Source organism: Salmo trutta, chromosome 34 (genome assembly GCF_901001165.1).
Source record: "Salmo trutta chromosome 34, fSalTru1.1, whole genome shotgun sequence".
In the NCBI taxonomy this organism is placed as follows: Eukaryota; Metazoa; Chordata; class Actinopteri; order Salmoniformes; family Salmonidae; genus Salmo; species Salmo trutta.
In genome coordinates, this window is record NC_042990.1 from 4,799,715 (window position 1) to 4,812,329 (window position 12,615).

Sequence of the window (12,615 nt, forward strand, 5' to 3'; positions counted from 1 at the left end):
TGGATGCCTTGATGAAGTGGAAAGAAGCAGGAATCTCTATAGATTCTCATAAAGGCGAATTGATGTTTCCGTGTGGTGTGTGTGAGTCACATCATGAGTACCTACATAGAAGTGTGGTTCCCCCACTACAGAGAAGAAGGGAGAGGGATGGTAAGGCCTAGAGGGATGGTAAGGCCTACATTTTTCCTCTCTCCACCCTTTCCTTCAAAAAAGCCTGAAAGTGATATTAGAACCACTGACAGTGTTCCACCACCGGCCAAACATTGAAAGTCACATTGGTCATAAAGCAATCTTTCTTGTTCCAATAAGGCTCTATAAAGTGTCCTTTTTATGACTAAAAGTAACCACTACTCCATGGATCATCCATGTTTTATTTGGTTATTATTTTATTTTTGGTGGTTGAGAGGGGTTTGGGTTATTCATTGTATTTCTAACAAGGTAATACATTCATTATTTAACAATGCATTGAACAAACACAGTATGCAATGCACACATATTATTGAGCATTGAGTAACAGCAACAAAACACTAAACACATGTCGAGTCAGTGTGTAGCGGGTCGGACGAAGTCAGGCACAGGATACAGAACTGAGTAAACCCTAGAAACCGCTGCACCTCCTTTACCGTGGTGGGAGTCAGCCAATTACACATGGCTGAAATGTGGTCACTCTCCATCTCCACCCCTGAAGGGTAAATGCGGTACCCTAGGAAGGAGACGGACTGTTGGAAGAACAGACATTTCTCAGCCTTGACATACAGGTCATGCTCCAACAGTCGACCAAGCACCCTGCGCACCAGGGACACATGCTCGGCGCGTGTAGCGGAGTATATCAGAATGTCGTCGATATACACCACTACACCCTGCCCGTGCAGGTCACGGAAAATCTCGTCTACAAAGGACTGGAAGACTGATGGAGCATTCATCAGCCCGTACGGCATGACGAGGTATTCATAGTGTCCATAGGTGGTACTAAATGCTGTCTTCCACTTATCCCCCTCCCGGATACGCACCAGATTGTACGCGCTCCTGAGATCCAATTTTGTGAAGAAGCGCGCCCTGTTTATTGACTCGATCGCACTGGCTATGAGAGGCAGCGGGTAACTGTACCTCACAGTGATCTGATTGATCCCTCGATAGTCAATACACGGGCGTAAATCACCCTCCTTCTTCTTCACAAAAAATAAACTCGAGGAGGCAGGTGAAGTGGAAGGCCGAATGTATCCCTGCCCCAGAGATTTGGAGACATATGTTTCCATAGCCGCCGTCTCCTCCTGTGACAGAGGATACACGTGACTCCTGGGAAGTGCTGTGTCTACCAGGAGATTTATCGCACAATCCCCCTGTCGATGAGGTGGTAATTTAGTTGTCACGTCGTGTGTGTGTAGGTGGCAGGGAAGTCAGGCGCAGGAGAAACAAACTTGGTGTAACTGGAGTAGTTTAATAAAGTAAAAACAAACTCCAAAACCAAAGTACATAATAAAATAAACATGGCTACAATAACCCGTCGCGCACCAATCCAACAACACGAGCACATAACAACAAACAATCTCTGGAGGACATGAGGGGAAACAGAGGGTTAAATACATAACTTGTAATGGGATTGGATGGGATTGGGATTGAATGGGATTGGAAACAGGTGTGTAGGAAGACAAGACAAAACCAATGGAAAATGAAAAATGGATCCATGATGGCTAGAAGACCGGTGACGTCGACCGCCGAGCACCGCCCGAACAAGGAGGGCCATCGACTTTGGCAGAAGTCGTGACATTAGTCGCCCTCTTCTTACAGAAGGCGAGAGCCATATCGGCATATTCAGAGGGGATGTGCAAGGTGGAGACCTGATCTGGACTCTCCACCGTAGTAGTACCGATTGGAAACACCTACACACCTCCCTAAGCACTTATGTGGCCATCCCTTGAGAGCCCTCTGTTGCCACGAAATAGTGGGGTCATGATAGGCCAACCAGGGAAGACCCAACACCACGGGAAACGCAGGAGAATCAATCAGGAAGAGACTAATTCTCTCCTCATGACCCTCATGCGTTATCATACATAGTGGGGCAGTGGTCTCCCTAATCAGCCCTGACCCTAAAGGACGATTATCTAAGGCATGTACAGGGAAGGGCACATCAACAGGAACAATAGGGATCCCTAATCTAAGTGCAAATGAACGGTCAATAAAGTTCCCAGGTGCGCCTGAATCTACTAGCGCCTTATGCGGGGAAAACTCAGGAAATTCTACACACACATGTGCGCAACAGGGAGCTCTGGGTGAGTCGGGTACCCACTCACCTGGCATGATCCAACAGTGTCCTGCCTGCTGCCTCGACTCCCTGGGGAACCTCCCCATCACCGACCAGCAGTGTGCCCTCTGCGGCCACACGTGGTATAGAAAGTGCCCCCCCCCCCTCCGGTCACCCTCATAGCAGCACCTCCGAGCTCCATAGGTGTAGGATCGGAGGTGCTGGGGGATGGAATGGACGAGCCCCGCTCTGGACGTCCGCGGGAGGCCAACAGGTTCTCCAGCCGGATGGATAAATCCACCAGCTGGTCGAGGTTAAGGGTGGTGTCCCTGCAAGCCAGGTCCCGACGAACGTCCTCACGCAGACTACACCGGTAATGGTCGATCAGGGCCCACTCATTCCATCCCGCGCTGGCAGCCAGGGTCCTGAAGCCCAGAGCGAAGTCCTGTGCACTCCTCATCCCCTGTCTGAAATGGAACAAGCGTTCCCCCGCCGCTCTCCCCTCAGGTGGATGATCGAATACCGCCTGGAATTGGCAGGTGAAATCCTCATAGCGGACCGACGCTGCCTCTACTCCTCCCCAGACGGCGTTGGCCCACTCAAGCGCTTTCCCCGACAAACAGGAGATGAGGGCGGACACGCTCTCGTGTCCCGAGGGAGCCGGGTGAACGGTCGCCAGGTAGAGCTCCAACTGGAGCAGGAACCCCTGGCACCCGGCAGCCGTCCCATCATATGCCCTCGGGAGCGAGAGCCGAATCCCACTGGATCCTGGTGACGGAGGGGTGGACAGTGGTGTGGGTTGGGGTGAAGTTGATGGGGGTGTGGGAAAACCCCCTGTCGTGTCTTTGGCTATGCCGGATTAAGTGATATGACAAGCTATTCTATAAAATCCTTTCTCTGTAATTAATATCACCTGATTCGCTAATCATGTAAATGTAATTAACTAGAAAGTCGGGACACCACGGAAGAGTGTTTATAGAGCCGTTATCTTCCGAATAAACTCTTAAAGACTTTAATATTTCACATCGATAGCCGTCATCTTAATCGTCAACTTATTTTCAGTCTCATAATGAAAGTGGTCAATTCTTGGTTATCTTCACGAACCCTGGCTAACAAGTTGAATCAGCAATACCAAATTGGGTTTAATTATTTATTTACTAAATACCTAAACTAATCACACAGAATTACATATACGCAGAATACAAATGATGTCATACAGAAAAAGGCCCTGGTGGACGGAGCTGACATGGCGGCTGGTTACACAAAGAAAGGGGGTTGGGCTTGAATGAAAGAGCGGGAAGACTTAGGAACAAAGAAACAGCAGCTATGCTATCGTAAATACAGAATCTTATTCATTCTAAATTACCGCCCATTTGGAAAAGGGAAATGCAATAAATATTTACTCTGAGCTGCGCTTCGGTAGGTTGGTCGTAGATGCTGGCCGGGTTGACCAACAGATCTTCTGGTCCTCGGAAGAATGTCTCTGGTGGTAAATTGGATACGTGGTAGTATCTTCGTCTGTGGTAGACTGGATCCGTCGTCCGTCCTTTCCTAGCCCACGTCTACAGCGGCCGCTGCTAACTCAACGGCTAGGAAGTATCACTTCTGTAGTGAATAAGTTCAAAGTTCATACCATTCACAACCAAAGCTCACGCCGAGGTTGGCTTAGTTCTGTACTTGACATGTGTGTCCTTATAACGCAGAGGCTGCAGACCTCACGTAGTGGAACTCTGGAGAACATTGGTCATTGTCTTATATAGTGGCGAGGGGAGGAGGGTGTGTTTCATCATTTATAACCCCTGTCTCTTCACGGGGGCGGGCCACTGATCAAGCAGGGCACTTTCCTTATGAAAACTCAATTCTCTCAATTGGAAGCTAAAATTACATTTAATCTCCTAACAAACAATTTCAATATCAAACCTTTCAATTGCATAACAATTCCATGTGACTCTGATAACTAGAGGGTGTATACTTTCCCAGGTACAGTTTATGTCATCCTGTCATCAGTCATAATGTCTCAGATGACAACCGAACTGACATCCATACTCCTTAAGTTCCAAAGCATATTTCCAACTGGTTTTATTACCAAAATATGGTTTCTTTTCCCCATTTGTTTGATGTTCCCAGACTCTCTATATTTAACAAAGGCTATTCAACAGTCCTTCAGTAGGGTCAGAAAGAGAGGGGAAGGGAGAAAGGTATTTATGGGGGGGGTCATAAACCTTAACCACAGGCCAACGTCATGACACCCCTCTCTCCCATCAGTCCATGGTGTGCAGCACGCGATCCATGGCTGTGCCAAGATTTTGGAGCATCGTCGGGTGCTGCTGGACGCGCTCCTCAACTGGTAACGGAGGACTAGGTGCACCTGCTGACTCCATAATTTTGGTGCGTGTTTCTGTCAAGAGTCAGTGTGTAGCGGGTCGGACGAAGTCAGGCGCAGGACACAGAACTGAGTAAAAAACGTAACTTTACTCGAAGTAAACCAACAAAATATTCCACACTCGGAAACACCCCTGCTCACAGAAATAATGACCACTTCACAACGAACAAACACGCACAAAATAATAAATAATGAACATGTAATTAAGGAATTGAAACCAGGTGTTTAAAACAAAGACAAAACAAAAGGAAAATGAAAAGTGGATCGGCAATGGCTAGAAGGCCGGTGACGTCAACCGCCGAACGCCGCCCGAGCAAGGAGAGGGACCGATTTCGGCGGAAGTCGTGAGAACACAGCTCCATCATTTATCTTAAGTTACCTCAGTATTGTTGAAGCTTCCTGTAGATGCAGTAGTTGTCATCTCTCTCTCTTCAGAGGGAAATAGACTGCTGAGAGATTCTCAAGGCTGTACCTGTGACTCATAGCTTTATCTTCCAACTTCGTTTAAACAGGAATTCGCTGCAGGAATTCACTGCACCTTATTAAATTCTGTGCCCCATGGATGTTTTTACTCTCACAACTTGGATTCTGCAACCGGGAACATAAAGCTGTTTGGGGTGTTTTCACAGCAGCAAACTGCAATAGATTTCATATGCATTTTGCATCTGACTGTTGGTTATTGAGGTTGAAAATGTGAGTCATCGTAAGCCTGGATCAAGTCAAGTTGCTTATTGGAAAAAGGTATCCCTGCCTTTGAACTTGAAATCAATGCATTATGATTATACCTAAGCACACAGAGTTCTCTTCCGTTATGTTCCCTTTATCCACAGCCCATAACCCTTTTTGCCAGCCTTTTTTCCAACCCACCACACCTTGAACCATCTATAACACTGTTATTCAGTCCTGGGGACCTACAAGGTGTGCAAGCATTTGTTCAAGCCCAGTTCTAACACACCTGATTCAAATAATTAACCAATCATTAAATTAGTTAAATCAGTTCCAGGCTGTATCACAACCGGCCGTGATTGGGAGTCCCATAAGGCGGTGCACAATTGGCCCAGCATCGTCCGAGTTAAGGTTTGGCCAGGGTAGGCTGTCATTCTAAATAAGAATTTGTTCTTAACTGACTTGCCTAGTTAAATAAAGGTTAAACAACAAAAAATAAAGATGTGTTAGTACTACTAGAATTGAACAAAAGCCTGTATACCCTATGGATCCTCAGGACCATGATTAAAGAACACTTTATAGCCTGCCTCACCAATACCCCCCGCCTCCAGATCTCCGACATCCAGGTGAATGGCCAGTCAGACGACATGACGGCCAAGGAGAAGCTGCTGCTGTGGTCCCAGCGCATGGTGGAGGGATACCACGGGATGCGCTGCGACAACTTCACCACCAGCTGGAGGGACGGCAAGCTCTTCAACGCTGTCATACACAAACACAGGTGAGATGCATCCTTGAAGGAGTAGTATTGAGGTGATCTGACTGGGACTTGAGGACATTGTGGTTGTCACAGGGGGGAGGTTGTGCCAGGGGGATACATGGACATCCAAGAACACATTTTTTAAGCTATGCCTAACCACTTTGTGATTTACATGCGATTGCCTGGACCTGCTATAATATATGTCCTTGGGACACAATGAACCCCTGTGCTCCTTGTAAGGCTCCACCTACATGTTACATTTTACATGTATTACTGTACATACAAAGACAGGAATGTGAAATTCATATTCACTGTCACGCTGCAGAAAGGCTGACCTCTTCAGATAGTTATGTAATCAGTCGTCAATCAAATTCAGTCAAACGTTACAAGTATTTCTCATTATTTTATTTGGAAGCAGTTTCATTGATGAAAATATTTTATTTGCTGTAGCAATCACGCATGTCCAGGTATGCATTCAAGCACATAGCAATAATACAGTGAGTATACAAAACATTATGCTCTTTCCGTGATTATAGACTGACCAGGTGAATCCAGGTGAAAGCCATTATCCCTTATTGATGTCACTTGTTAAATCTATGTGTAGATGAAGGGGAGGAGACAGGTTAAAGAAGGAATTTTAAGCCTTGAGACAATTGAGACATGGATTGTGTGCCAGGCGCACCGGTTTGTGTGAAGAACTGCAATGCTGTTGGGTTTTTCACGCTCAACAGTTTCCCGTGTGTTTCAAGAATGGTCCACCACCCAAAGGACATCCAGCCAACTTGACACAACTGTGGGAAGCATTGGAGTCAACATGTGCCAGCATCCCTGTGGAACGCATTCAGACACCTTGTAGAGTACATGCCCCAACGAATTGAGGCTGTTCTGAGGGGAAAAGGGGTGCAACTCAATATTAGGAAGGTGTTCTTAATATTTTGTACACACAGTGTATATAATAATGATGATAATAGATTGAATTTGTATAGCGCTTTGTATTACAGCAAGAATCTCAAAGACTCTTAAAACAACAAAACCAAGCATTTCAGTTAGCCTGTTGACAGTTCTGGATGGAAGATCTTCCTCAGTCATCCATGGAGGCAGGGGCAAGTCCAACAGGTCACATATCAGTAACATTCACTCAACACTGAAAGACTTAGCTAAATGCCTGTGTAAAAAGAATAGACATAACAACTACCATAAGAGGTCAGGGTAGATTTTGACAACAGACTTTTCATGTTTGCACATACTGTATAAACACACGCCCTGTAGGCTCACTCATACACACACACACACGACTCAGGAGAACGGCACAGGTGGTGGCGAGGCAGCTTTGAGATAGTATTTAGTTGCATGAAAAGAGAGAGGATTGTGACTGAGGGGTTGTGTCCCATGAATTTGAAAATAAGATGCCCACAGGGCTGTGCTTTTAAGTCTCAGCAGATAGCAGCACAGCTCAGGTACGCCCACTTGTCTCAGGTGTGTCTGCCATACAAACGCCACACAGACCAAGCGCAAAACAGAAACACACTGCAGAACGACAAGTCAACAAAGTAGTCTGGGCTCACACTGGGCTCAAGGCTTGCACAGTATCTAGCTGTGGAAAGGGGATGCTTAATCAAAGGCAATGTGGAAACATGAGACACTGAACTGAAAAAGGACTGGAAAGCTTGAACGATAGTTGTGTTTTGGGGGAGTGACTGCCGCTACAGTATGAACGTCTATTGACTCATATCTGGAGGGTGAGAATGCATCGTAAACCTTGTAAAATCTTAAAAACATCTGTCACAGTCTTATACGCGGATGGATTTGTAAGACTAAGGAAAAACTGCAAGAGGAGCGTTTGAACACTGTTTGGACACTGTTGCAGTTGAGGACACCCACACACACCCTCACCATGATGCACAGTCTGAAGAAGAAGTTCCGCTCCTCCAAGAGACGGTTAAACAGCACCTCCAGCAGCACCCAGGGCTCTGTCAGTGACCTGGAGGACCGGGTGGTCATGCTGTGTGAGGACATCCCAGCTGAGAGCAGCTCCTTTGACTCGGGTCAGGGGTCCCAGAGCCCGAGGAAGTCCTCCTCCAGCCTAGGCTCCCAGAACAGGGAGCAGGAGGCAGGGTCTGGGTCAGAACTTCGCATAGTGCACCTGAGCAGGGACAGACACTCCTACAGACACTCTGATATGGAGCACCAGCCCACTGGCCATGGAGACTACAATGTGCAAAGAGTTGTGCAAGGGTATGGAGGGTTTATGTGATTTTCTTTTCATTAAGGTGGTGGTTGGGATTAACTTTGATAGCCGTTTCCTTTTTTTTCTACTTCTAGACATTACTTCATTTCAAATAGGGAATATAACAATTTATGCCTTTTTATAATTTGTTTACAAAACCCCTGTATTTTGTCTAACCATGCCAGACTAAATCCCTTGGCAAATATGAGATGCCCTGTGCTCATTCCAAGCAGTCAAAGCTTGTATCTGCATGGTATTTGGCTGCAATTACCTTTATTGGCAGTGTACATGGAATTACTTGCATGTTTTGTGCATGAAACGGTGGGGGAATTTCTAAGTTACTGGTTGGTAGGAGCTCTTGTTTTTTCATGCCCTCCTGTCTGTATTCACATTCTTCTGAGAGAGGCATGTCGATCAGGCATTCCATCATGATTAAATTGCCTTCAGCAGGGTTCCCCAACTTATTTTTTTCTTCATTGTTGGATATAAAAGACTACAAAACACCAGGAAATCAAGTGATTTTAATTTTGGAAATCTGTTCCCAAGTATTCCCACCCATAATAGAGAGACGCGTGATCATATACAAATGTAAGCAATGTTTGAAATGGTTATGTTTTAGTCTAACATTATACCTGTTCGGGCTTCTTGCGGTCAATTTGCAATCTACAAATTATTTGTAATCATGTTTTCGGATCTGCAAAAAAAATAAGTTTTTTAGAACTCTTATTTAATGGTTTTACCTACCGTAATTTCCGGACTATTAAGCGCACCTGAATATAAACCGCACCCACTGAATTTTAAAAAATATATTATTTTGAACATAAATAAGCCACACATGTCTATAAGCCGCAGGTGCCTACCGGTACATTGAAACAAATTAACATTATGTAGCGTGGTTCGTTCTGCGTTGTGTACTTTTAATCAGGACACTGCCACAACTGGAATTATGATGGTTGAATCATGTTTATTGGTCCTGCACACGAAGAGACAACACACAATAGGTTAGCCCTCGGTGCAGTCACAGCTCTCGGGCACCTTGCTAGCTGAAGGTCCGGCAAAAGAGCGGGAACTGCATACATACATTCAGTGCCCAACAGCACACTATACAATACAGTTAAAATTATATACAACATATTCGGAACAAAATAAAAGACATACCTGCACACGAAGAGACAACACACAATAGGTTAGCCCTCGGTGCAGTCACAGCTCTCGGGCACCTGCGTGACCACATAGCAACTCACTCAAACACGGTCCCAAATACTCCCGAGTTACAATAGGTACCCTAATTAGCGAGCTTGGTGAAAGTTAACATAAATCTTTATAATTGTTCACATTGTAACAAACCCTATAATTGCGTAACAGCACTTTATGTAACTTTACCACAGTTTTATATTGCCAAATTACGGCGCCAAGGACAACATACCTTGCTAGCTGAAGGTCCGGCAAAAGAGAACGATAAAAGGGTCCGTAAGTACGGATAACCCGCGATGGACCAAACCAAAATATACAAACTTTTACAATTAGGTGTATTTACAATATAGATATCAAAAAATGTTTGTACACTGAAAAATAACATTAACTATGCTGCTGTAATTAAATAAAGAAAACACATTGAATTATTATTATTGTTATTAACTTATTAACATCCCCTCTTGCCCTGGCCTACTTGAACTGTCCTTGCGTGCAACTTGGTGCATAATCTAGGGGAACAACATCACTCTACTACAATTACACAGGCTTTAACGAAACACGGCTTGTAACAAAAATAAATAGGCTTTAACGAAACACGGCTTGTAACAAAAATAAATAGGCTTTAATGAAACACGGCTTGTAACAAAAATAAGTAGGCTTTATCGAAACACGGCTTGTAAAAAAAAAAAAAAATTGCAGTAAACAGTAGCCTACCAAGAAAGTCATTGGTCACTATCTTCCTCCTCCTGTGCATTGAAACCACTGAACCACTGAAACCACTCGGAGTTGAATAGCCTCAGAATTGCTTCATCCGATATTGGATCGTTTTCATTGTCGCTCTCGTCACTTTCATCCTGGAGGCAAATCCCCCGCTGAGCCCTCTTCAACACGCAGCAGTCCAGCCTTTCGAAACCCGTTGATGATAGTGGATTTTTTACAATGCTCCACGCTGTCAGGACCCACTGGCAGACTTGACCATAAGTTGCTCTTAGCATGCGGCCCGTTTTAGTGAAGGATTTCTCCCCACTTGTCATCCAAGCCTCCCACTGAACACGGAGCGCCACCTTAAATGCACGATTTACACTGATGTCGAGTGGCTGCAAATACTTTGTTGTGCCCCCAGGAATCAGGGTGACAAAATAGACTACCGTAATCAGAATGATGAGAAGTTTGAGAGCGCTCGATTTAATCTAAACAGTAAACAAAAAAGTTGTTTGACCTTAACCCGTTCGGAAATTTCATTGGTCTAATGAAAAAGCTTCATGCCGCCAAAAAACTGAGCACGTCACAGAATGTGTTTTTTTGGAGAGAAAAAAAATGTGAAAGCGGGAAAAATCCTTATATTAGTCGCGTCATTGTTTAAGCCGCGAGGTTCAAAGCGTGGGAAAAATGTTGCGGCTTATAGTCCGGAATTACGGTAAATGTTTTGGGGTTGCAAAGATTAATATAATACATCCATTTGCACTATATTCTATAAGAAAATACAGTGTCTGAGATTCAATTTCATAGTTTTAACAGTCTTCTCTATGTTCTGTCCCCAGGCCTACTCTGATTGACATGACTAAGGTGTACCGACAGACCCATGTAGAGAACCTGGAGCAGGCCTTCAGTGTGGCAGAGAGAGACCTGGGAGTTACTCGGCTGCTCGACCCAGAAGGTAACGGAACGAGCGAGTATTGTTTTCTCCATCACTGTCAATACTATTCGCAGATATCTGTATTTGTATGAATACTTGCATTTAGCTTATAAAAAAATCTGTTTTTAACTGATGTTCATTGTCTCCCTTCTATTAAGATGTGGATGTGCCACACCCAGACGAGAAGTCCATCATCACGTACGTGTCCTCCCTGTATGACGTCATGCCCCGTGTACCTGACGTCCAGGATGGGGTGAAAGCCAATGTGAGTGTTGTCTTCTTGGAACCATATAGGTCATCACCACTAAGGGCTTCCTCCTGGTCTCACCTATGAGGTCACATCTTCCCAAACTTTAAGATGTCTTTTTTTCCAGAGGGAATTTTCCCTTATGTACAGGTATAGGATCAGCTTCCCCTCCCCCAATTCTAACATTAACCAATAGTGGGGGAAATGCAAAACTCAACCAAGATTAGCATCTAGAGGGAACTTCACCCAACACCATGTTTGACCAGTGGAGTGATTTTTAATGCAGTGGTATGGAGACTCCCGGATTTGTTTTATATTGAACAAAAAATATAAAAGCCACATGTAACAATACATTTATTTTTTATTTTTTTTAGTTACAGTTCCTAGAAGGAAATCAGTCAATTGAAATAAATTAATTAAGCCCTAATCTATGGTTGGGCATAAGCCCACCCACTTGGGAGCCAGGTCCACCCACTGAGAGACAGGCCCAGCTAATGAACATTCAGTTCTCTGGCAACAGCTCTGGTGGACATTCCTGCAGTTAGCATGCCAATTGCAAGCTCCCTGATAACTTGAGACATCTCTGGCATTGTGCTGTGTGACAGAACTGCACATTTTAGAGTGGCCTTTTATTATTTCCAGCACAAGGTGAACCTGTGTAATGATCAAGCTGTTTAATCAGCTTCTTGATGTGTCACACCTGTCAGGTGGATGGATTATCTTGGCAAAAGAGAAATGCTCAGTAACAGGGATGTAAACAAATTTGTGCACAACGTTTGAGAGAAATTAGCTTTTTGTGCATATGGAAAACTTCTGGTACCAACACTTTACATGTTGCGTTTATATTTTTGTTCAATATAGTTTCATTAAACCTTTCTCTAATGAACCTTCTCCTGTCTCCTGTGTGTCCCCCAGGAGCTGGAGCTGCGCTGGCAGGAGTACTATGAGCTAGTGACCCTGCTGCTGCAGTGGATCAGACACCACATCATCGTGTTTGAGGAGAGGAAGTTCCCTACCAGCTATGAGGAGATTGAGGTAAGTCTCCTCACCTATTGGGGAAATCTTTTGCTTGATACATGTAAGTGAATATTTTAATTGTCTGTTTATTTAATTGTTTATAATAATTGTCTTAGAGACTTGATACTGTATATGACAAAAGCTATGTTCAGTTGTAACAGTGAATTAAATGAGCATGATTTTTTCATATTGGGGCGACTGTGGAGTAGCAGTTATGGAAGTGGTACTAGCCTTCATAATACCTTA

The 12,615-nt window shown here is 44.6% G+C and overlaps 1 protein-coding gene across 12 annotated transcripts in view; it reads left to right on the forward strand.

Moving 5' to 3' along the window:
* LOC115173367 (plectin) overlaps window positions 1–12,615 on the forward strand; it is a 175,254-nt gene that overhangs the window by 131,180 nt on the left and 31,459 nt on the right. For all 12 annotated transcript variants that reach the window (XM_029731376.1, XM_029731377.1, XM_029731378.1 and 9 more), the window contains 4 exons: window positions 5,903–6,069; window positions 11,011–11,126; window positions 11,264–11,370; window positions 12,268–12,387. In XM_029731376.1, coding sequence (XP_029587236.1) covers window positions 5,903–6,069; window positions 11,011–11,126; window positions 11,264–11,370; window positions 12,268–12,387 — 510 coding nt within the window. The remainder of the gene's footprint in view (window positions 1–5,902; window positions 6,070–11,010; window positions 11,127–11,263; window positions 11,371–12,267; window positions 12,388–12,615) is intronic.